We start from the raw sequence: 25,337 nt of genomic DNA, 5'->3' as shown, positions 1-25,337 counted from the left end.
CAGATATCTCTTCTAGCTTATCAGTCCGTTTCACACTCTCCTCTTCAACAATACAGTCCCTCTCGTTCGTAAATACTGAAGAGAAGTACTTGTTCAAGACCTCTCCTATCTCTTCCGACTCAATACACAGTCTCCCACCACTGTCCTTGATCGGACCTACCCTCGTTCTCGTCATTCTCAGGTTTCTCACATACGCATAGAATGCCTTGGGGTTATCCTTGATCCTATCCGCCAGGGATTTTTCTTAACTTCTATAAGGTCACCTCTCAGCCTCCGACACTCCAGGAAAAACAGCCCCAGCCTATTTAAACTCTCCCTGTAACTCAACTCCTCCAATCCTGGCAGCATCCTTGTAAATCTTTTCTGAACCCTTTCAAGTTTCACAACATCTTTCTGATAGGAAGGAGACCAGAATTGCATGCAATATTCTCACACTGGCCTAACCATGTCCTGTACAGCTGCAGCATGACCTCCCAACTCCTGCACTCAATACTCTGACCAATAAAAGAAAGCATTCCAAACACCTCCTTCACTATCCTATCTACCTGCGACTCCACTTTCAAGGAGCTATGAGCCTGCACTCCAAGGTCTCTTTGTTCAGCAACACTCTCTAGGACTTTACCATGAAGTGTATAAGTCCTGTTAATATTTGCTTTCCCAAAATGCAGCACCTTGCATTTACTAAATTAAACTCCATCTGCCATGTCTCAGCCCATTGGCCCATCTGATCAAGACCCCGTTGTAATCTGAGGTAACCTCCTTCGCCGTCCACTACTCGTCCAATTTTGGTGTCATCTGCAAACTTACTAACTATACCTCTTATGCGCTCACATCCAAACCATTTGTATAAATGATGACTGTGAGAATAGAATTGAGTTAACATTTCTCATCTGGTGATTTTTCACTGGGACAGTGCTGATGAAGATTCACTGGACGTGGAATGTTAACTTTGCTGATCTCCAGCATCTGCATTTCTTTGTTTTACCCTAGACGAATTTTCTTTTCCCCAGAGTTCAATTGGATACAGGGAAACACTGGCTATAATTCCTTCTGAGGAGCTGGGACTAGTTCTAAGGCAGGTGGGACCTATTGGAGCTGGATGGCTTCTCCTTAACGGGACTGGGACTGATGCAATTGCAGGGAAATTTGATAGTATTGTTAGGGTTGGTTTAAACTAGTGTGCCAGGGTGTTGGGAACATGAGGGGTAGTCCAAATCGGGAGAGAGTTAGGCTGCTAACAGGAAGTAGAAAATCTGCAAAGGAGACTGGAAGACAGGAGAAACAAAAAAAAAGCTGAGCATCGAATGCAGACGATATTGAAAAGAGTTTTAAAGCCCCTCTACTTGGATGAATGCAATGTTCGCAAGAAAGTAGATAATATAAAGAGACAAATAGAGATTGTGATCTAATTGCAATTACAGAAGCATGGCTGCATGGTGACCAGGATAGGGAAATGAATATTCACAAATATTTGATGTTTCGGAAGGAAAGGAATGTTAAGTTGCATTGATAATACAAAATGGTGTAAGTACATTAAGTGATTGAATGAAAAGTGTATGAAATCTGTTTGGATGGAACTAAGAAATAGCAGACATTGGTTGGAATTATTTGCAGGCAACCAAACATTAGTAGTAGTGGGGGTCATGGTGTGAGTCAGACAATGAGAGAAGCTTTGTAGCATGTCCAGTGCAGTTATTGTGGGTGACCTCAATCTGTGCATAGATAGTTAAACACCAAAGCTGTGGAGGGCATGTTTCTGGAGTTTGTTACAAATGGTTTTTTGGAACAACGTGTGAAAGAGCTGACAAAGTTTTGAAAGCAGTTGCTATAGGGATAGTCAAGGATTTGGTAATCATCTTCTTAAATTCCGTAAATTCTGAAATAATTAATGCAGCTTGAAAGCTTGCAAATGTCAGTCCACTGTTTAAGAAGGAAGCAAAGAAGAAACTAGGAACTGCAGACTCATCAGCAATGCATCAGTCTAGAGAAGATGCTGGAATTTGTCATAAAGGACATGATAAATGGACAAAAACAGAAATGGCGAGCGAAAGTCTGTGGGAAGAAAACAGAGTTAACATTTCGAGTCTGGTAACTCTTCATCAGAACCTTTAGCAGGTAGGAAAATATATCTGTGATGAAGATAAAGTTGGAGGAGCTGGGAATACGGATTGAGTGTGGTAGGTTTCTTCTTTGCTCCTTTCTTAAACAATGGACTGACATTTGCCAACTTTCAACTGCATGAATTATTTCAGAATTTACAGAGTGTGATAGGTGGAGTGAGAGCCCAGGGAGAGAGATATGCAAAAGGTTAGTCACAAAAAGGTTATAGAAATCAGGTCAGGACAGAAGAAAAGCTGCATACGTGATAATGAGAGCTAAGAGCAAGAGAGAATGGGTGAGCTGTACTAAAAGCAATCTATACAACAAGGCTGAGGAATAAGTGACCTTGGGTGCTAAGTAAACCTGTGTAATGACAGGGTCAGGGTGTGGGTGGGTTTAAAAAAAATGGAAGGAAAGAATCGGGCTGTAAAGTTATTGAACTCAATGTTGAATCTTAGAGGCTGCAGGGTCCCTGCGCGGAAAGTGAGATGGCTTTCTTGATGGCTTTCCCTTATTATCACTTATTCGATTTTTTTCTTCTGTGCTAGAGACAGAAAAACTGCAGATGTTGGAATCCAAAGTAGACAGACAGGAAGCTGGAAGAACACAGCCAGCCAGGCAGCATCAGGACGTGGAGAAGTCCATGTTTCGGGTATAGCCCTTCTTCACTGCTGAAGAAGGGTTCAATCCAAAATGTTGACTTCTCCACTGCCTGATGCTGCCTGGCTGGCTGTGTTCTCCCAGCCTTCTGTTCCGTCTACTTTCTTTCTTTTGTGCTGCCTTGCTATTCGTAATCCCGTTGTTTACCTACTCCTTTCATATCTCTTTCTCTCTGCACTATCATTCACTTCTCCCCTTTCCCCCTCCCCAACTTCTTCGTCAGCCTAAACACTGCTGTCAGCTCTGATGAAACATTAACACTGCTTTCTGCCCACGGATACTGCCAGACCTGCTGAGCTTCTCCAACAATTTCTTGTCAAAAACATCATTGATGACTAACATGCTGGTTGTCGCAAGTTATTAGGAAAGCTATTGGAATGTAAGGTTTTGAAAATGTTCCTTCTCAGAAGGTTGTGAATCTTTGTTACTTTCCATTCCAGAGAACAGTTCAAACTCAGTCTTTGAGTCCATTTAGACGTCACGTCTCTAAAATGCTTTTAATTTCACAAACCATCCCATTGCACAACCAGGATTTTGAATCTCCAGTGAGGTTACAGGCTGATCATTTAGGGGTAAGATGATGGGGAACCTTTTAGTTTGGAGGGTTGTGCACCTTTGGTATTCTTTACTCAACAATGCTGTGAATGCTGTATCATTGATGTCTCATATGAATTTATGACTGAGATTGACATGTTTTTGTTCTCTTGGGGATTCAAGAGCAACAGAGAATGGAGCTCAACCAGTCATATAGCATTGAAACAGACCCTTCGGTCCAACTAGTACACGTCAACCATGTTTCCAAACTAAACCATTCCCACTTTGCCTGTGTTTAACTCGTATCCTCCAAACCTTTCCTATTCATGTACTTTGAGAAAGTGAGGACTGCAGATGCTGGAGATCAGAGCTGAAAAATGTGTTGCTGGAAAAGCGCAGCAGGTCAGGCAGCATCCAAGGAGCAGGAGAATCGACGTTTCAGGGATAAGCCCTTCTTCAGGAATGGGGAGGGTGTGCCAAGCAGGCTAAGATAAAAGGTAGGCAGGAGGGACTTGGGGGAGGGGCGTTAGGAATGCAATAGGTGGAAGGAGGTTAAGGTGAGGGTGATCGGCCGGAGAGGGGGTGTGGGCGGAGAGGTCGGGAAGAAGATTGCAGGTCAAGAAGGCGGTGCTGAGTTTGAGGGTTGGGACTGAGATAAGGTGGGGGGAGGGGAAATGAGAAAGCTGGAGAAATCTGCATTCATCCCTTATGGTTGGAGGGTTCCTAGGCGGAAGATGAGGCGCTCCTCCTCCAGGCATCATGTTGCCATGGTCTGGCGATGGAGGTGGCCAAGGACCTGCATGTCCTTGGTGGAATGGGAGGGGGAATTAAAGTGTTGAGCCACGGGCGGTTGGGTTGGTTGGTGCGGGTGTCCCAGAGGTGTTCTCTGAAACGTTTTGCAAGTAGGCGGCCTGTCTCCCCAGTGTATAGGAGGCCACATCAGGTGCAGTGGATGCAATAAATGATGTGTGTGGAGGTGCGGGTGAACTTGTGGCGGATATGGAAGGATCCCTTGGGGCCTTGGAGGGAAGTGAGGGGAGAGGTGTGGACGCAAGTTTTGCATTTCTTGCGGTTGCAGGGGAAGGTGCCAGGAGTGGAGGTTGGGTTGGTGGGAGGTGTGGACCTGACGAGGGAGTGGTCTTTCAGGAACACTGATAGGGGAGGGGAGGGAAATGTATCCTTGGTGGTGGGGTCTGTTTGGAGGTGGTGGAAATGACGAAAGTTGATATGATGTATCTGGAGGTTGGTGGGGTGGTAGGTGAGGACCAGTGGGGTTCTGTCCTGGTGGCGATTAGAGGGACAGGGCTCAAGGATGGAGGAGCGGGAAGTGGAGGAGATGTGGTGGAGAGCATCGTCAACCACGTCTTAGGGGAAATTGTGGTCTTTGAAGAAGGAAGCCATCTGGGTTGTTCGGTTCCGCCTAGGAACCATCCAACCACAAGGGATGAATGCAGATTTCTCCAGCTTTCTCATTTCCCTTCTCCCCACGCGCCCCCCCCCCCCCCACCTTATCTCAGTCCCAACATTTGGACTCAGCACCACCTTCTTGACCTGCAATTTTCTTCCAGACCTCTCCGCCCCCACCCCCTCTCCGGCCTATCACCCTCACCTTAACCTCCTTCCACCTATCACATTCCCAACACCCCTCCCCCAAGTCCCTCCTCCCTACCTTTTATCTTAGCCTGCTTGGCACACCCTCCTTATTCCTGAAGAAGGGCTTATGCCCAAAACGTCAATTCTCCTGCTCCTTGGATGCTGCCTGACCTGCTGCGCTTTTCCAGCAACACATTTTTCAGGTCTATTCATGTACTTTTACAATGTTTAAAAGATATTTGGATCTGTATCTGCCTCCACCAATTCCTCAGGCAGTTCATTCCAGAACCACTTTGTGGTTTTTTAAAAAAAAAATTGTCTCTGTGGCCAAATTAAACCTTTCTTCTCTCCCCTTGAAAATATGTTCCCTAGTGTTGAACTTGCCCACCCTAGGGAAAAGACCTTTGCTATTCACCTTATCTAAGGCTGTCATGATTTTATAAACCTTTATAAGGTCACTGCTGAACGTCCTCTGTGCCAATGAAAAAGGTCCCAGCCTATTGGTGGCTCAGTGGTTTAGCACTGTTGCCTCACAACGCCCGGGACGTTGCAGGTTCGATTCCAGTCTCAGGCGACTGTGTGGAGTTTGCACATTCTCCCCGTGTCTGCGTGGGTTTCCTCCAGGTGCTCCGGCTTCCTTCCACAATCCAAAGATGTGCAGGTTAGGTAAATTGCCATAGTTGTCTTATGTGTTGGTTTGGTGCATTAGTCAGGGTTGCGAGTGTGGTGCTGGAAAAGCACAGCAGGTCAGGTAGCATTCGAGGAGCAGTAGAATCAACGTTTCAGGCATAAGCCCTTCATCAGGGAGGTTGAGCAGCAGTCCTCACTTTCTCCTGCATTAGTCAGGGGACAATGTAGAGTACTAGGGTAGGGGAATGGGTCTGGGTGGGTAACCTTTAAGAGGATCGGTGTGGTCTTGTTGGGTCAAATGGACTGTTTCCACACAGTAGTGATTCTATGATTCTATTTTTATAACTCGAGCCCTCCATTCCCGGCAACATCAGTCATCAGGGAGAATGTCAGTATCAGTGAGTGACTAAAAGAACAAGAGATGTTTTCATCGGATCAGAGGACTAAAGGACTGTGATAGACTTCTTCAAGATTAAAAAGGTTTCTGATTGCTAAAGAGCAAAAGGCTATTCCTTTTGGTTAGTGAGCTAATAAGTAAAAGGTCATCAATATAAAGGTCATCAATGATTGGAGAGAGCCTGGGAGAAGTTTGTTTAGGCAGTGCCTAACACTTGTAGCGTATTAGGAAATTAGTCTCTTTCTCTTTTGACATTTTTAAGTGTGATAGATGTGAATTACAAGAAAACACCTATCTCTGTCTGTAGTATGGATAGATGTATTTCCTCAACAGTGATGAAGCGCTTTATAGTTAATGTAGCCTTTATCATAGTCATAACTGTGTGCAGTTCTGGTCATCTCGAAAAAGCATATTGAAACACTGAAGAAATTGCAGAAACAATTTAGAGTCATAGAGACATGTTACCAGAATTGAAATGCTCCCGCTGTCTCGAAAGATTGAGCAATGCTGCAGGGCATTTTTCTCTGGAAAAGAGAATTCGAAGGGGAAACCTGATAGATATTTGTTAAAGGGTGTATGTGGAGAAATCAAGAGAAAGTGCTGGGAAAAGTCAGATTAGGCAACATCTACATTGAGAGAAACAGTTAACATTTCAGACTGATGACCTATTACTGAATTGATGAAATGTGTATATGGATAGACTGTTTGCTCAACAGTCCACAACAAAATTGCTTAAATACAAGGTAGACATTAAAAGGATTCAATCAATAATTTAGGCATAATATTTTCTCTCAGACCGTGATGGGAATGTGGAGCTTGCTGCCTCTTGAAGGGTTTTGATGGATTTAGAGAGACTTTAACTTTGAAAGGAAAGAGAAGAGGTGAAAAGGAACATTGGAGGGCAGGATGACATGAGTTCACTAAAGTGGGAGGCAGCCTTGTGGAGTACAGCACTGATGTAAACCTGTTGGGCTGAATGGCAAGTATCTGTGAATTGATATAATTTTTACGCTTTTGTGATGAATTTAGAAATTGCCTCTGTATCCAAGCACTTCATTCTTCTCGCCTCACCATTTGTACATCGCCCTCCTATCCCTTCACCCACCATTGCTGCCTTCCATCTCCTTGGCTTATCTTTCATTCTTTTTCTTCCAGCAACTCTGTGATGTATTTTGACAGATTTATCTACTTTAACGATTTAACAGTGTTATGTCAATGAAAATTGTTGAAACTGCAGCATGAGCTTCAGAGACATGCTGTACAACAATGTAACTGGAGAATGAGCTGTCAATTGGCAATGGTCAGTGCTTCCTGTAGGCTGCGTGCCACAAACCAAAATGTCTTGCACTCAAGTTAACGCACAAGAATAACTAAAGGACCTGATCATTATGAAGAAAAAAAAGTGGAATGTTTAAAGTAGTATACTCAGAGAATGAGCCACGTGTGGTCACTTTCAATGAATCAGAAAATTGGCAGAATATTGGACAGGGTCACACTGGATAAGTGTAACTGGACAGAGACTTGCACAATGTCACCCTGTGCAATAGTGCAATTAAAGAAACAAAATCAGAAATTGCTGGAAAATCTCAGCAGGTCCGGCAGTATTTGTGGTGAGAAAGCAACACTAATGTTTGAGTCTGGTGACCTTTCTTCAGAACTGGAAAAGGTTGAGATTTAATGCTCGAAGAGGAAGGAATAAATTATAGGTGGAGATGGAGAAAGAAAGAAAAACATAGTTGGCAGGCAAAGGAAATGGGTAAAGGTCAGCCTGGGACAATGAATAGCTGCTAATGGGGACCATTAGTGGCTGACAATGGGTCATCTGTGGCAGCAGCCTTAGACTTGAAACATTAACTCTGCTTTTTGTCCACAGATTCTTGAGTTTTTCTAGCAATTTCAGATTTTGTTCAGTGAGCTGCACAAGGTCACACTGGGTCATACTGCAACTGAGAAATAGTGAGAATTAGAAAGTGAGTTGCCTCAGGTTAAACTGGTAAGTCACGTATTTGAAGAATTAATTTCACAAGGTCACACTGGATAGTAGTTTATTTGGAGTGTGCGCCACTTGGGTCACTGCTTATTGTTGTGAATAAATAGGACATAGTGCTAGTTGTGGGGGTATCAATTGAATCTGTAAAGAGTCACAGTCTGCAGTGTTACAACTACGGGCGCAATTGTAGCTAACATCATTGCACATGGCCATTCATCCTTGTAAATGAATCATTTGGATTCACAATAGTTATAAATAGGAATAGGGTGTGAATTGCACTTAGTTTCATTGGACATACCTATAAATCTGGACAGTTGACCAGGGAATGAGTTGTCATGAGTTACTAGATAAAGGAGAAAGTGAGGACTGCAGATGCTGGAGATCAGAGCTGAAAATGTGTTGCTGGAAAAGCGCAGCAGGTCAGGCAGCATCCAAGGAGCAGGAGAATCGACGTTTCGGGCCATTCCTGAAGAAGGGCTCATGCCCGAAACGTCGATTCTTCTGCTCCTTGGATGCTGCCTGACCTCCGTTACTAGATAAAGGGCTGGCAGGGATTGAGTCATGCTGGATACAAGTGTGAATTAAGCTTGGAGGCTATGAACACTTTCATTTTTAGTGCATTAATTAAATTAGGTTTGATCAGGGGATCTTTTATGCAGTGCACTTTGTAACCTATTCAAGTCCCTGTGGGGCTGGTTCTGGAAGTGATTAAAAAGTGGGCAGTTTCAGGAGGATTCGATGGGTTTCCAGTGCTGCATAAATGATTGTCGTGTTCATCCCTATTGCAAGTGTCAGTAAAAGGCCTGTGCACAGGTCAATGTTGATGACCACTATCACTTAACAGTTAGCTGTTTTTATCTAATGGACATATTCAGAAGCTGGTGAAGATAGATTTGTAGTTTAAACTGTGATACTTAGTACTTCTGGCAGTGAGCATTGCCCCTTGTTAAGTATAAGTGTGAAAATATTCTATAAGGAGAGCAGTCAGAAACAGTTGCAGCGGGAAGGGAAGATGACACGACACAATAGAAAGCTGCTTCATGCACTAGAGAGTGAAATATAGCCTTTCCCTGGAAATCTGCATGTGTATACCCAACACGTAGGGAGTTCCAATTCTACACCTTCTGGCACTCTGATTTTCTCATCACTCTTTCTTGTTGGCCAGTATTACAATTCATTCAAGGACTATAAATATCAATGCAACATTTCCAGAGCAGTAAATTCCCCCTAATTCATTCTTTCATTCATATTATCTCTCTTCCCCCTCTCTCTCGCTATGCCCTGAATTTTCTCTCTCTCTCTCTCTCTCTCTCTCTCTCTCTCTCTCTCTCTCTCTCATATCATGTTCTCTCTCTCTCTCTCTCTCTCTCTCTCTCTCTCTCTCTCTCATATCATGTTCTCTCTCTCTCTCTCTCTCTCTCTCTCTCTCTCTCTCTCTCATATCATGTTCTCTCTCTCTCTCTCTCTCTCTCTCTCTCTCTGTCTCTCTCATATCATGTTCTCCTGTTCCTTCTGTCCCCCTCCTCTCACCTTTTCTCATTTAGAGACAACAGATTATATATGTAGGAAATCAAAGTAGGGTCCTGGTGCTACAGTGACTGCTTGATTTTGAATCTGGAAATGTGAGTGACGTGTGTCGGTGTACAAAGGGAATTCTTGCTCCTGAAATAGGACCATTCCTCAGCCATAATTTCCCTCATTGTTCTGCTTAAAAGTCTTCAAAATATTTAAACAAAGAATTGAAAAAAACGAATTTGAGAGAAAATAAATGTATGATTGCAGATATTTCAAAAGGGGTATTCCAGCAGCTGTCATTCTTCTTTTCTCTGACTAAAGAAACTAAGTCCACTCCTCACATTAAAAAAAAACAAGCAATAGTAGACCAGGTAGTCTATCGAGGTGGCTGCACCTTTCAATACGATCATCGTCAATGTTAGACTTTAACTCTGATTTCCTGAGTGAGCTGACTTGTGATAGTGATTCATGAAAATCAAAAAAAAAGTCTATCTCAGCCTGAAATGTATTCAGCGAAGGAATCTCCCCAGCCCCCTCGGATAGAGAATTCTGAAAAATTGCAACCCATTGCTTGAAGTAATTTGTCCTTATTTGTTGTAAATAGCCTGTCTCCTTATCCTGAGATATGCCCATGTTTTAGAGTCCCTGAGCTGTAGAAACGATTTCCCAGCAAATAGCCTGTCAAAACCCCTCAGAACTGTGTACATTTCAATGAGGTTACTTTTCATCCGTCTAAATTCCAGAGAGGACTGAAGGGTCCGTTTCCATACTCTATAATATAGACCCAATTTACTCAGCCTTTCATCAAATGGCAGCCCTCTCATCCCAGGAACTAATCTAGTGAACCCTTGCTTTATTGTCTCAAATGCAAGTCTCCACAAAACTAGATGCTCTAATCCAGGCATTGTCTTTCAAAAACCCCATAATACAACTGTATCAAATCAAAATACTGTGAGGAAATCTGAAACAAAACCAGAAAGCACTGAAGAAGCACAACAGGACTGGTGGTATCTCTAGAGAGAGAAAAACAGAGTTAGCGTTTCAAGTCCAATATGACTTCTCCAGGACTGGCAGGAGACTGGAAATATGGGCTTTTATGGTGTAGATCGAAGGGTAAGAAGTGCAAATAATACAGACAGTGAAGGAGTTCAGAGCAAAAGACAAAGATATGATAATGGTGATAAAGAAGAGTTGGAAATGTAAAATATACGTACTGTACCTGTAACTGTTAGCTGTGAAAAGAAAAGAATGTCTGCTGTGCTGACAGCCAAGCCAGCAGTTGTACAATTGTACTGAAATTTCTTTATTCTTGATTTCCAGTCCCTTGCATAAGAGATAATCTTGTCGTTTTCTGTTATTTGTATCCTAACTAACTGTATTCTTTGTATGAGCACACCCAAGTCTGCTTGAACACCAACAAGTTTCACAATAAGTTAAAAAGGTTTTTTTGTTCTTCACCAAGGTGAATAACCTACCCATCCACTTAAACTTGTTTACATCTTTATGCAGTCTCAGTGTCAACCCCACAACTTAAATTAGATTATATTACAGTGTGGAAACAGGCTCTTCGGCCCAACAAGTCCACACCGCCCCGCCGAAGCGCAACCCGCCCATACCCCTACATTTGCCCCTTACCTAACACTGCGGGCAATTTAGCATGGCCAATTCACCTGACCTGCACATCTTTGGACTGTGGGAGGAAACCGGAGCACCCGGAGGAAACCCACGCAGACACAGGGAGAACGTGCAAACTCCACACAGTCAGTCGCCTGAGGCAGGAATTGAACCTGGGTCTCTGGCGCTGTGAGGCAGCAGTGCTAACCACTGTGCCACCGTGCCGCCCACAAATTTCTCTTTAACCTTGTATCATCGGCAGACTTGCTTGCATTGCTCTCTGTCTCTTCACCTAGATTATTAATATCAATTATAAATAACTGAGGTTCAAATATTGATCCTTGTGGAATACTACTGGCCCATAGGCTGCCTATGTGAATTTGTCCATTTATGCCTATTCTTTATCTCCTGTGCATTAACTAATCCTTACCCAAACTAATATAAATTACCCCAATACCATGAATTTTATCTTGCAACTAACCTTCTGGTGTGCAGTTTATCAAATGCCTTTTGGAAATTTAGCTATAGTACATCTTCTGATTCCCATTCATTTACCCTACTGATTAAATCTTTAAAGGAAATGCTGAATAAGTTTGTTGGTTTTGACAAGTTTAATGTGGAAATGACATTTCCTCTTGTGGATGAACCTAGGCTAGTTGCCTGTGTTTTAAAATTAAGGTTTGCCCTTTTAGAACAGAAAGGAGAATATTTTTCTGTGACTTTGTACAACTTTGGAACTCTTTGTCTTAAAGTGGTAGAGGTGGTGTCATTGAATATTTTTAACACAGACTAGATTCTTGTCCAACAAGCGAATCTTAAAGATTTTTTGGAGTAGATGGGAAGGTGGAATTCGGAGCATAAATCGATCAGTCCTGATTTGATTGAATGATGGAGCAGGCTTGAAGGGCTCCTAATTTGTATGCTTGTATTTATTGTTAAGACTTCCTTAATAATAAGCTCTCAAAAACTGATGTTAGGCACATTTGCCTGTTGTTCCTTGTTTTTGCTCTCCCTCCTGAGAATCAGTGTTTCCAATTTACTGGGACTGCTCCCAAATCTAAGGAATTTTGGAAAATCATACCAAGCATGCCCACTACCTCCGCAGCTAACCTCTTAGAATCCTGGGATGAAGACCATTCAATGCGATTGATTTATTGGATTTTCGTCTCTTTAGTTTCCCCAAACTTTCTCTCTGCTAATATTTATATCCTTAATTTGTTTCCCCTCTCTTTTCAGTCCCTAACTTACACTCTCTTTCTGGTATGCAACTTATGTCTTCTGCTGTGAAGATAGACACAAAATATTTGTTCAATGCCTCTGTGATTTCATTATTCCTGATCATAATTGATCCTGTCTCTGTTTCCATTGGACCAGCATTTACTTCAGCTGCTCTTTTGCTTTTTATTTACCTATTAAAGCCCTTTTTAATTTCCTAGCTAATTTATACTCCCATTTTTTTCCCCTTTTGATCAACTTTTTGGTGGCTCCCATTGTTGATTTATGAAATATTTTCAGTTTTCACACTTGCTGCTGTCCTTTTCAGCATCAGAAGCCAACTCTTTAATCTAATGGTGTCCTTAACTTTGAGTGATTCATGTCTTTCTTGCTGAGTTTTAGCTTTTTCAGGGGAATGTATTTTTGAACATTTGGAATTGTTTCTTTATGTTTTTCTCACTCCTCATTTATCACCATTTTCATCTATTTATTCCATCAACTTTCGTCAGTCATCCCTAATCCCTTTTAAGATTTTTTTATTGGAGTAAACAATTCCAAACTTAATACGGAATTCAGTTATATTACGATCACTATTTCTCACTGATCTTTTCCTATGACCTAACTCTGCATAATTCTACAATACTAGATTTATGATGACTATACCGTTTGTAGCACAACTTGCTGCTGAAAACTGTCACAAAATGTTCTATAAACTCATCTTCTATACCATTCTTGCCCATTTGTTTGTCCCAGTATATATGGAGATCAACTGCTAAGGGGCCTAAGTGATTTAGCTCTATTTGTGCCAATTATTAATCCATTTTATTGTGGATGTTTTGGTTTTTCAGATAAAGAATTTTTAATTTCTTTTTGCTGCTAATCCTTGTGTTGATCAATTCATCAATGCACAATTAAGGTTAAACTCCCTGTCCCACTCTGCTTGTCTTTATCCATACTATATAATAGTTGTACCCTCTGCTTGCAGTCGCATTTAGATTTTAAGTAATAAGTAAGTAATTTTATTTCAAGTCACTGAAATAAAATCAGAGTCATAGGTTTGATATTGCAATAATTGCCCTCCCTTACTGCTATTCACCTATAATACTCAACACATCAGGTATGCTCGGATAAAAATTAACAGAATCATTTATTATAAACCCATGTCCTATGAGGATTACATCATTGCAGCAAACATGAAATGGCTCTGAGAGTGTTTGTTAAATACAGTATACACATGTACTAAGGACACAATATAGTTGAAGAATAGGCATTTCCTTCATTTAAAAACTCATGATTCAATCTCCCAGCCTCACCCATCATTGCTTTTTAATAATTACTGTCCTGGTGATTGCCTGGGAACAATCCAATGCCAAACGCAAGGCAGCAGGATGAAAGTGGAGATCCAAACTTAAGCATGTGTGATATGAACAAAGAGCTATAATCAGCTTTCCCACTGTAGGGTATTGCTTCTCTATTAAGTGGTCATGGGAAGAATTACTTGTAAACTGTCAACAGTACATTCTGCTCTTTGTAAAGAGTACTAGAGTATAACATCCCTCTGTTATTCTCATTGGACCATCAACTCAGGATGTATGTACTTTTTAGAAAAGCCTCCTGTTCTGAAGCACCAGATGTCTTTTCACCTTTTGAGTCTATTGCGTAATCGAAGTATCTGAAAAGATGGAGCTGGTGGAATCCGAGTCCGTCTTCAGCTGCAGGATTTTGGGATTTTTGATCTCTGGGAACTCCTCGCTTACTGCAAGGCGAATCTTTCCATTCTGGCTGTCCTTTACTGGCTCCAGGAACACCACATGTTTGCCACTGCTGGCTTTGCGGCCAGTGTCTTCGTTGCAGGGTGGGGTGGCGGTCAGAATGGAAGACTGGGCGCTGCACTCATTTGGCAGGGAGGGAGCTTGTGCTGGTCTACACCAGCAACGGCATGGAGTCAAGTACAAGTACATGAGCACCAGGACCAGGCTCACCACACAGCCGAGAAGTGTGGTGAGACCTGTGTTGAAGCCCTCCGCATCATGCTTCTCGTAATGCACAGTCACATTGACCTCTCGGGACTCATTGCGCATCAGCCGCTTGTTCTTTGCAAGGCATGTGTATACACCAGAATGCTCTTTTTGGACCTTGCGGATCTCCAAGCTGCCATTGGAGTAGAGTTTAAATGTCTTGTTAACACTGTTGGTATACATGATGAGTTCTCTGTTTGGTGAGATCCACTGGTAAGTTGTCTGTGCATCCTGCAAGCTGGTGTTGCAGCTGATCATCAGCGGTTCCCCCACCACTCCCCTGAAGCTGTCATCCGCCATATTGATCAGACCATACGGTAAGGTACAGTTTTCAAACATCTTGCGGTGCTTCAGGAAGCGGAGGATGGCCTTGGGCTGTCTAAGGGCCAGGCAAGTGTGCTCCTCTCGGAAATCGTGAACAGAATTAAAGCCATTGTTCTCCCAGTGCAGGAACATATTGTACAGAGTGCAGTCACACATGAAAGGGTTGTTGTGCAGGTAAAGGCCATTTTTAATGGTCTGAGGCAATGCAGTCACCTTGTCAACAGGGATGGAAGAGAGCCTGTTAGATGAGATATCCATTATCTTGAGCTGAGGCAGGCTGCCCTCCTGCAAGGCACTGAATGGGAAATCGGTTAACTGGTTCCAGCTGAGGTATACCTTCCGCACATTGCTGAGCCTGTGCAAGGCTTCACTGTCCACACGCACTATCTGGTTGTTGTAAAGCAGCAGCTCCTGCAGGTTTATCAGCTCCTGGAAAAAATGTTTTTCCACCGTGTGCAGCTTGTTGGAGGACAGATCCAGGTGAGCAAGCTGGGAGGCATTGTGGAAGGCCGCCGTGGAAATGTGGTGGATGCGATTGTGGCCAACTCGAAGTGTGTGTAGACGGGGTAGCTGAGCCAGCCAGTTATCCTGCAGCCGATGCAAATTGTTGTGACTGAGGTCCAGACTGGTTGCGGTAGCGGGTAGTCCAGGAGGCACCAGGGACAGGCTCCGACTGACACAACTCATCAGGTCTGACGCACAAATGCAGACCCCAGGGCACATGTGGAGTCTGTCTCCTGCTCTTTGTGAGAAGGATTCAGACATGAGCAGTTCCGTCACCAGCAACCATAGAACTGGAGTTACCATTCCAGGGATACACATGGTCTAATCCTCTTGTTCCAGTCTTGAGACACGGCAGTGAAGTCTGCTGGGGAGTTAAACAGTCACTTTCATTTCTCAGCAGTCTTAACATTTAACGGGGAACTCTGCATAGTGCATGTAACCACATACTGCAGGGCTGCTGTCTTTCAGACAAGTTCAGAACAGGGCATTTAGTCGTCGGGACTGTGGCTAAGGTAATGCAAAGGCATAATGTCCCAGAATCAATTCACACAAGTTACTCCCTGAAGTGCTGCCTTTAACGAAAGTACTTACACCTGAGATTTTCTTGCAGCCCATTTGGCAGCTGTCATTCTTTTAGTAAGCTGGTGTTGCTAACGATTCAGGACTTCTCATCTGTACACAATGTCATCAAAGAGTGTTAATCTCCTTTTCCTTTTAATTCGAAGTAGATGAAGTTACAGAACGTGCACAAAATGAACACAAATATCAACACAAAAGGAATGAGCAAAGTCTGTCAACCCCTGATGCCACTGCTTCAGTCTGTTGTTTCTCTCTGGTCAAATCCTTAACTGCAGACACGTCGTCACCCAACGCACAGCAATTCATAACTTTTCTTCCGTGAACTAGTAATGCAGCAGAGAGCTCCGTGCCGCCCCACAGCCTGTGTAGCATTGCTCTCGCTCAGTGCCTATTTAAACTGGAGTGGATGGGAAGCAGGGTGGGTGGGTCGCGTATGCTTCATGGCATGTCGCTGATTGGCTGTCAGCAGTATATTCATTGTTTAAGTAGGTTTCTGTTGCAGTGTTGTGCAGCTTCCATTCGCCACTAGTGGGTGGAGTTGAACTGCCTGAACTGTTCTCTGTTTCTGTAAGGCAATTGCAGAGTCAAAGACAGAATCTAGTTCTCTTGTACAGGTTTGAGGATTTATAAAGGCGGATGGAGAAGCCTAGGTCTCATTATGACAGTATTCCAATTGAGACCAGCTCTGTGTATGATAACACGAGGGAGCCTGATCTTATGAGGATGTTGGGTCAGAGCGACCTAGTTCTTGTTGTAAGAATGTGAGATGGGGGATGGGTGTTAGCTTAGTCTTTAAGAACAGTGATCAGGGAGTTAGTTTGCACTATTAGAACAAAATGATGAGACTAACTCTGTCTATAGCCTGCCTGCTCACCACATCAGGTGTGACTCCCTGAATGAGGTGCTATTCACTAACCTTCTCAATGTACTATGCAAACATCTCTGAGAACAAAATAGATGAACAGGCTGTGCTCCTGAGAACTGTCAATGTTGTCTTTGGTCTAGTACTTGTAGAGTAGCAACTCGGGAAGCATTCACTGGTTTCTCCATCACTCTTTATGGGCTAGCATCTGTTACCTACTGTTTACCTCATCAGCGAGGTCAAAATTCAAAACTTAATGTGTTGCAGCCATTCACCCCTTTTCCCTTAATTCCTCACATTCAAACTCCTAATTTCTTTCTGTTCTTTAACTTGTCGTTAATACTTTGCATCTCATGTTCTCGTTTAATGTACTAAATAAATGTGTTTGTGGTCATGGTGGGGTCTTTCGATTTAAAATTAGTGTAGAATGGTTACAGCATAGAAGGAAACCATTCAGCCTGTTTTTGTCAGAGGCACTTGGCTAGTTTGAAAGGTACTGTTTCAGCATGCACAGGTTCCTCTGCAGTATGTGCTCACCAAAGATTGTGTTTATTGTGTTGTGTTGTTCTCACTTTGATTAAAGAGCCACTGAAAGATGATTGGAACTGTTATTCAGCCAATGCTATGTCATTATGTCAGCTGCGGCTGTTATCTCTTAGTCAGCAGATCATGAATTTAAGTGCATAATCCCAACTACCAGTACTGAAAGAGTTCTGCACTGTCAGAGGAGCTACTGTTCATCGCCATATCATTTGTGGGAGCTTGCTATGTACAAACTGTTATGATTCCCACATTTGCAGCAGTCAAATCAAAAGTACCTTATGGGCGGGAAAAAATATATGACATTTCTGTTTCTGTATAGTGTGTATATATATGAGAATACGGGAATAAAGTTTGTGATTTCAAGTAACACATAATGCACAAAGCATGTGGGGTTAGAATTTTCATCATTGAGTCGTTTCCCAACATGGCTCACTCCACGGCCCATTAATCTGTTTGGGCACTATCATGCCAATGTGTGGACACATAGTTCAGGCCTCTGGAACAATCTCAGGAAAATTGGAAGTTCCCTTCTCTGTTCCTATAGTTGAGAAACACTACAGCTACTGCAGACAAAGGATTGATGAGACGTTTTCAGAAGAATTGTAAAGGCGTAAACCTCCCTTGATCTAATTAAACGAAGCTAGGTTGAGATTACACTTTGCCAGTAGAAACTCTGCAAAAGAGCTTCTTCTGTCTGTAGATATTCATCCAGTTTTTCTTTCTTTACTGTTTGTACCTTGGTTATTTCTTGTTTTTTTTAAATGCGTAAATATTGATTGGAATCATTGGTGAGATTGTAAAAGTCCTTGATGTGAATAAAATCTCTCCCCAAGTTAGTGCATTGAGGAAGAGCTAACTAAGGGAGCCACTTGTCATGAGGGAATTTTGTTCTTTGTTTCTCTCACCTCCTTGCATTGCGAGAGTGTGAGTAGTTGTGCGGACCTATGACTAGTGAGTGCTTGACTCTGTTCCCAGTTATATGAATAACATAAAATGTTCCTGCTTAAGGGATGTAGCAAATTCTACTTCCTGTGCTGATGCCTCTTTAATAGAGCTTTACAACTTCAGTTGAATTTTGGTTCAAAGGTTAAGTAGATACAGAGGAACCTCAATTATCCGAAGGACACGGACAGGGAGTATTTCGTTTGGTTAATTGAATTCTGGATAACTAAATTCCGGATAATATAGTTAGCCAAGCATCAAGACCTTGCGAGCTTGTTTGGATAATCTGAAATTTAGTTAATCGAATGCCGGATAATTGAGGTTCCTCTGTATTTATGAGCAATTGCTTTTGGAGTGTTCTGCATCAGTCGTGAAGTATACTCCGAAATCTGAAAGTAGGAGCGGCTTTCATTGCCTGTGTGATGCTTGCTCAAAGTATTGGCCGGTTTCTCAATATCATTCAGAAGAGACAGTGGAATTTGATGGAAATTCAACAAGGTAATCAGAAACAAAGGCAGAAATTAAAAAACTGAGCAGGTCTGGCAGCATTTGTGGAGACAAAGCAGAGTTAACGTTTTGGGTCCAGTGACATTTCTAAGCTGTAAAGGAATTGAAGGTCATGGGAAAAAGGCAGGAAAGTGGGAGTTGAGGATTGTCAGATTAGCCACAACCTAATTGAATTGCAGAGCAGACTGGAATAAACTGAATGTGGGTTGCTGGAAAAGCACAGAAAGTGCACAGAAGCACGTGCAGCATCCGAGGACTAGGAAAATCGACATTTCAGGCTGGAGCCCTTCATCAGGAATGAGGCCTCCAGAGAGAGGAGGAAAGGTTCTTCAAGGTAGGCATTCTTGGAAGAGGCTTCACTGTAAGGTTAAAATCAACTAGGAGACAATGAGGTCTGCAGATGCTGGAGTTCAGAGTTGAGAGAGAGAGAGAGCTGGCATTGGTACAAGCATGAAAGAGCAGAGAAGAGCACACGCATTCTGTGTGTGGTGACTGCTTTACTCAGTTCGCAGGCCGATCTCGATTTGGCTTTCAGTGAAAGTTTCTGACCATAGTTAATAGAAGGAATATATTTCCCTGCAAATTAATCAGTTTTCATTTGAGGTTTTAAATTGATACCACATCTGAACAGTTCTGAAATATTGTCAGTAACATTGGTCTCCACAGATGTTGCCTGATATGAGTTTTTCCAATAATTTCTGCTTTGTTACTGCATCATGTTGTTGTTGTTGTTGTTGTTTTTGTTGTTTTAAGTCTGCCCGAGAGAGGCTACATTAGTGAGTACAGTGGGTTCTTTCTTGATTATATGGTTTTGGAGATAAGTCTCTTGATTAAACTTAAAATATAAGCCATAGCTATTAATTTAACCTGGTGCAGTGCTTTGTGGAGGAATAAGACGGTGTTATTTTCTGGGTCTGTAGATTGTGAAGGAGCAAAAATGGCCTTTGCAGTGATATGTACTTAGAGTCATAGAGATGTACAGCATGGAAACAGATGCTTCAGTCCAACCCATTCATGCCAACCAGATATCCCAACCCAATCTAGTCCCACCTGCCACACCTGGCCCACATCCCTCCAAACCCTTCCTATTCATATACCCATCCAGATGACTTTTAAATGTTGCAATTGTACCAGCCTCCACTACTTCCTCTGGCAGCTCATTCCATACACGTATCACCCTCTGCATGAAAAATTTGCCCTGTCTTTTATATCTTTCCCCTCTCACCCTAAACCTATGCCCTCTAGTTCTGGACTCCCCGACCCCTGGAAAAAGACTTTGCCTATTTACCCTTTCCATGCCCCTCATAATGTGGGAGTTTAAAGAGAGTTTAAGAGTTACTGTGGATTATATTTGCCATAAATGCTGTTGGATGCGAATCTTATCAGAGCGAGTGGATCAGTTGGAGAGACAGATAGAAGCGATGAGGAATTTGCAACAGCAACAGTATGTGATGGATGGCAGTTATAGGAAAGGCGGAAACGTCTCAGATACAGTCACATAGATGGGTTAACTCCAGGAAGGGTAAGAGAGGCAGGCATCTAGGGCAGGAGTCTTTTGTGGATATACCCATTTCAAACAGGTATGCTGTTTTGGAAAATGTAGGGGGTGATGGATTCTCAGGGGAACATAGCACAAACAGCCAAGTTTCTGATGTTGAGACTGGCTCTAATGCAACGAGGGATACGTCGGCTTCCAAGAGATCAATTGTGTTCGGGGGTCCGAGGTACAGACAGGCATTTCTGTGGCCAGCAGAGAGAAAGCAGAATGGTGTGTTGTTTTCCTGGTGCCAGGATCAAGGATGCCTCAGAGAGGGTGCAGAATGTTCTCACAGGGGAGAGGGGCCAGCAAGAGGTCATTGTCCACATTGGAACCAACAATATAGGAAGGGAAAATGTTGAGATTCTGAAGGAAGATTACAGAGAGTTAGGTAGAAATTTAAAAAGGAGGTCCTCAAGGGTAGTAATATCTGGATTATACTAGTGCTACGAGCTAATGAGGGCAGGAATAGGAGGATAGAGCAGATGAATGCATGGCTGAGGAGCTGGTGTATGGGAGAATAATTCACATTTTTGGATAATTGGAATCTCTTTTGGGGCAGAAGTGACCTGTACAAGAAGGACATATTGCATCTACATTGGAAGGGGACTACATTGCGTGGGTTTCCTCCGGGTGCTCCGGTTTCCTCCCACAGTCCAAAGATGTGCAGGTCAGGTGAATTGGCCATGCTAAATTGCCCGTAGTGTTAGGTAAGGGGTAGATGTAGATGTAGATGTAGGGGTATGGGTGGGTTACGCTTCGGCGGGGCGGTGTGGACTTGTTGGGCCGAAGGGCCTGTTTCCACACTGTAAGTAATCTAATCTAATCTAATCTAATATACTGGCAGGGAAATTTGCTAGAGCTGCTCGGGAGGATTTAAACTCGTAAGATGGGGGGAGTGACCCAGAGAGATAATGAGGAAAGAGATCAATCTGAGACTGGTACAGTTGAGAACAGAGGTGAGTCGGGGCAGGCAGGGACAAGGTAAGACTAATAAATTAAACTGCATTTATTTCAATGCAAGGGGCCTAACAGGGAAGGCCGATGAACTCAGGGCATGGTTAGGAACGTGGGACTGGGATATTATAGCAATTACAGAAACATGGCTCAGGATTGGCAGGACTGGCAGCTTAATGTTCCAGGAGACACGTACTACAGGAAGGATATAAAGGGAGCCAAGAGAGATGGGGGAGTGGCATTTTTGATACAGGATAGCATTACAGCTGTGCTGAGGGAGGATATTCCCGGAAATACATCCAGGGAAGGTATTTGGGTGGAACTGAGAAAAAGGAAAGGGATGATCACCTTATTGGGATTGTATTATAGACCCCCTAATAGTCAGAGGGAAATTGAGAAACAAACTTGTAAGGAGATCTCAGCTACCTGTAAGAATAATAGGGTAGTTATGATAGGGGATTTTAACTTTCCAGACATCGACTGGTACTGCCATAGTGTTAAAGGTTTAGATGGAGAGGAATTTAAGTGTGTACAAGACAATTTTCTGATTCAGTATGTGGACGTACCTACTAGAGAAGGTGCAAAACTTGACCTACTTTTGGGAAATAAGACAGGGCAGGTGACTGAGGTGTCAGTGGGGGAGCACTTTGGGGCCAGTGACAATAATTCTATTCGTTTTAAAATAGTGTTGGAAAAGGATAGACCAGATCTAAAAGTTGAAGTACTAAATTGGAGAAAGGCCAACTTGACAGTATTAGGCAAGAACTTTCGAAAGCTGATTGGAGGCAGATGTTCACAGGTAAAGGGACGGCTAGAAAATGGGAAGCCTTCAGAAATGAGATGACAAGAATCCAGAGAAAGTATATTCCTGTCAGGGTGAAAGGGAAGGCTGGTAGGCATAGGGAATGCTGGATGACTAAAGAAATTGAGGGTTTGGTTGAGAAAAAGAAGGAAGCATATGTCAGGTATAGACAGGATAGATCGAGTGAATCCTTAGAAGAGTATAAAGGAAATAGGAGTTTACTTAAGAGGGAAATAAGGAGGGCAAAAAGGGGACATGAGATAGCTTTGGCAAATAGAACGAAGGAGCATCCAACAGGTTTTTACAAATATATTAAGGACAAAAGGGTAACTAGGGAGAGAACAGGGCCCCTCAAAGATTAGCAAGGCGGCCTTTGTATGGAGCAACAGAAAATGGAGGAGATACTAAATTAATATTTTGCATCAGTATTTGCTCTGGAAAAGGATATGGAAGAAATAGGTAGTGACATCTTGCAAAATGTCCAGATTACAGAGGAGGAAGTGCTGGATGTCTTGAAATGGTTAAAAGTGGATACATCCCCAGGACCTGGTCAGGTGTACTCGAGAACTCTGTGGGAAGCTAGAGAAATGATTGCTGGGCCTCTTGCTGAGATATTTGTATCAACAATAGTCGCAAGTGAAGAGTCGGAAGACTGGAGGTTGGCAAACATGGTGCCACTGTTTAAGAAAGGCAGTAAAGACAAGCCAGGGAACTATAGACTGGTGAGCCTGACCTCAGTGGCGGGCAAGACGTTGGAGGGAATCCTAAGGGACAGGATGTGCATGTATTTGGGAAAGCAAGGACTGATTAGGGATAGTCAGCATGGCTTTGTGTGTGGGCAATCATGTCTCACAAACTTGATTGAGTTTTTGAAGAAGTAACAAAGAAGATTGATGAGTGCAGAGCAGTAGATGTGAGCTATATGGACTTCAGTAAGGCGTTCGACAAGGTTCCCCATGGGAGGCGGATTAGCAAGGTTAGATCTCATGGAATACAGGGAGAACTAGCCATTTGGATACAGAACTAGCTCAAAGGTAGAAGACAGAGAGTAGTGGTGGAGGGTTGTTTTTCAGACTGGAAGCCTGTGACCAGTGGAGTGCTACAAGGATTGGTGCTGGGTGCTCTACCTTTTGGCATTCACATAAATGATTTGGATGCGAGCATAAGATGTACAGTTAGTAAGTTTGCAGATGACACCAAAATTGGAGGTGTAGTGGACAGCGAAGAGGGTTACCTCAGATTACAACAGGATCTGGACCAGATGGGCCAATGGGCTGAGAAGTGGCAGATGGAGTTTAATTCAGATAAATGCGAGGTGCTGTATTTTGGGAAAGCAAATCTTAGCAGGATTTATACACTTAATGGTAAGGTCCTAGGGAATGTCGCTGAACAAAGAGACCTTGGAGTGCAGGTTCATAGCTCCTTGAAAGTGGAGTCGCAGGTAGATTGGATAGTGAAGAAGGCATTTGGTATGCTTTTTTTTATTGGTCAGAGTATTGAGTACAGGAGTTGGGAGGTCATGTTGCGGCTGTACAGGACATTGGTTAGGCCACTGTTGGAATATTGCGTGCAATTCTGGTCTCCTTCCTATTGGAAAGATGTTGTGAAACTTGAAAGGGTTCAGAAAAGATTTACAAGGATGTTGCCAGGGTTGGAGGATTTGAGCTATAGGGAGAGGCTGAACAGGCTGGGGCTGTTTTCCCTGGAACGTCGGAGGCTGAGGTTTACGAAATTGAGGGGCATGAATAGGATAAATAGACAAAGTCTTTTCCCTGGAGTCGGGGAGTCCAGAACTAGAGGGCATAGGTTTAGGGTGAGAGGGGAAAGATATAAAAGAGACCTAAGGGGCAACTTTTTCATGGAGAGGCTGGTACGTGTATGGAATGAGCTGCCAGAGGACGTGGTGGAGGCTGGTACAATTGCAACATTTAAGAGGCATTTGGATGGATATATGAATAGGAAGGGCCGGGTGCTGGCAGGTGGGACTAGATTGGGTTGGGATATCTGGTTGGCATGGATGGGTTGGACCGAAGGGTCTGTTTCCATGCTGTACATTTCTATGACTCTGTCTGCAGTTCTTTGGGGTTTTTTTTCATACAAGGTAGTCATTGTCTTTTCATTTTTGCACTTTTCTTGAAGATACTGGCTCTGTCTGATATCCAGAGAAAATTGTACTTGCACACTTCAACTGGATGGCCATTTTTGAGGGAGTCAGGTGCAGAAACCAGAATATTTATGAACTTTAGTATAGTCCCAAGATGATGATTAGGAGGGCTGATTTCCACCCTCAACCTATCCTTCCACTGCCCACCATCACTACCACCATCCACCCCAACCCTAAGTAAGATTTGACATCCCCCCCCCTTCCAAAAACCCTCCATAGTTCTGATACTAACATTTGTGCCCATCTGAGACTGCAAACTGAACTCAGGAAGGGGAGGGAGGTCGCCGAGATGATCCAGGTGAATTTGAGGTTGGGGTGAAAGGTATTAGTGAAGTTGATGAAATGTCTAACCACCTCACGGGAGCACGATGTAGCGCTGATACAGTCATCGATGTAGCAGAGGGAAATGTGGGGGATGGTGCTGTTTTAGAGAACATCTCTGGGACACCTGCACCAACCAACCCCACTGCCCTGTGACTGAACACTTCAACTCCCCCTCCCACTTCAAGGATATGCAGGTCCTGGGCCTCTAGAACTATACTGCTTAACATCTGAATGGTTAAAGGAGCCTCGCTGTAGAGTTTTGAGTCTGTAATAATTCAATTAAATTAATTTACAATATCCTTCTGGGAGCAATAGGTGTTTGGGTCCATTGGCCCACAAAGTTACATTTGAAAACTGTGCATTGAGCACAAGCTGATCGAGCCCTTCCAGAGAACCGAAGTTGTTCATCCACAACCTCCTCCTAAATGGAACAAAATGCATCTGAGATTGAGAGAAATATTTAATGCAGCAATTTATAATGCCTCAAAGGTTGTGGAAGCAAATTCAATCAAAGACTGTGCAAAAGAACAGGGGAATGAAGGTAATAAATCTGTGCAATTCTTTACCGCAGAGGGCTTTAGATGCTGGTTCATTAAGCATATGAAGGCTGAGATAGATTGTTAATTAGTGAGGGAATTAAAGTTCATGGGAAAAAGACAGGAGAGTGGAGTTAAAGATGGTCAGATCAGCCATGATCACATTGAACAGCAGAGCAGACTCAATGGGCTGAATGGCCTACTTCTGTTCCTGTATGGTATGGATAGCTGGCATGGATAATAGGATCGGCACAGGGATGAAAGAGCAATGAAGAGCACATGTATTCTATGTATCATGACTGCTTTACTTAGGAGAAAATGAAGACTGCAGATGCTAGAGATCAGAGTCGAGACTGTGGTGCTGGAAAAGCACAGCAGGTCAGGCAGCTTCAGAGAAGCAGGAGAATCGATGTTTCGGGCATAAGCTCTTTATCAGGAATGAGGTGTGTGGGCCACTGGGGCTGAAAAATAAATGAGTGGGGGTGGGGGA

At 43.1% G+C, this 25,337-nt stretch overlaps 2 protein-coding genes across 3 annotated transcripts in view; one reads left to right on the top strand and one right to left on the bottom strand.

The window, feature by feature from the left end:
- rnf123 (ring finger protein 123) overlaps positions 1–25,337 on the top strand; it is a 402,816-nt gene that overhangs the window by 304,295 nt on the left and 73,184 nt on the right. The gene's annotated exons all lie outside the window — the stretch shown is intronic.
- On the bottom strand, positions 13,310–16,052 carry amigo3 (adhesion molecule with Ig-like domain 3). The gene has a single exon (XM_072582763.1). It carries the CDS (start codon positions 15,410–15,412, stop codon positions 13,901–13,903), a length of 1,512 nt encoding a protein of 503 aa, XP_072438864.1. The 5' UTR covers positions 15,413–16,052; the 3' UTR covers positions 13,310–13,900.

The sequence above is a fragment of the Chiloscyllium punctatum genome, chromosome 12 (genome assembly GCF_047496795.1).
Source record: "Chiloscyllium punctatum isolate Juve2018m chromosome 12, sChiPun1.3, whole genome shotgun sequence".
Classification (NCBI taxonomy): domain Eukaryota; kingdom Metazoa; phylum Chordata; class Chondrichthyes; order Orectolobiformes; family Hemiscylliidae; genus Chiloscyllium; species Chiloscyllium punctatum.
This window is presented reverse-complemented; position numbering and strand designations above follow the sequence as displayed.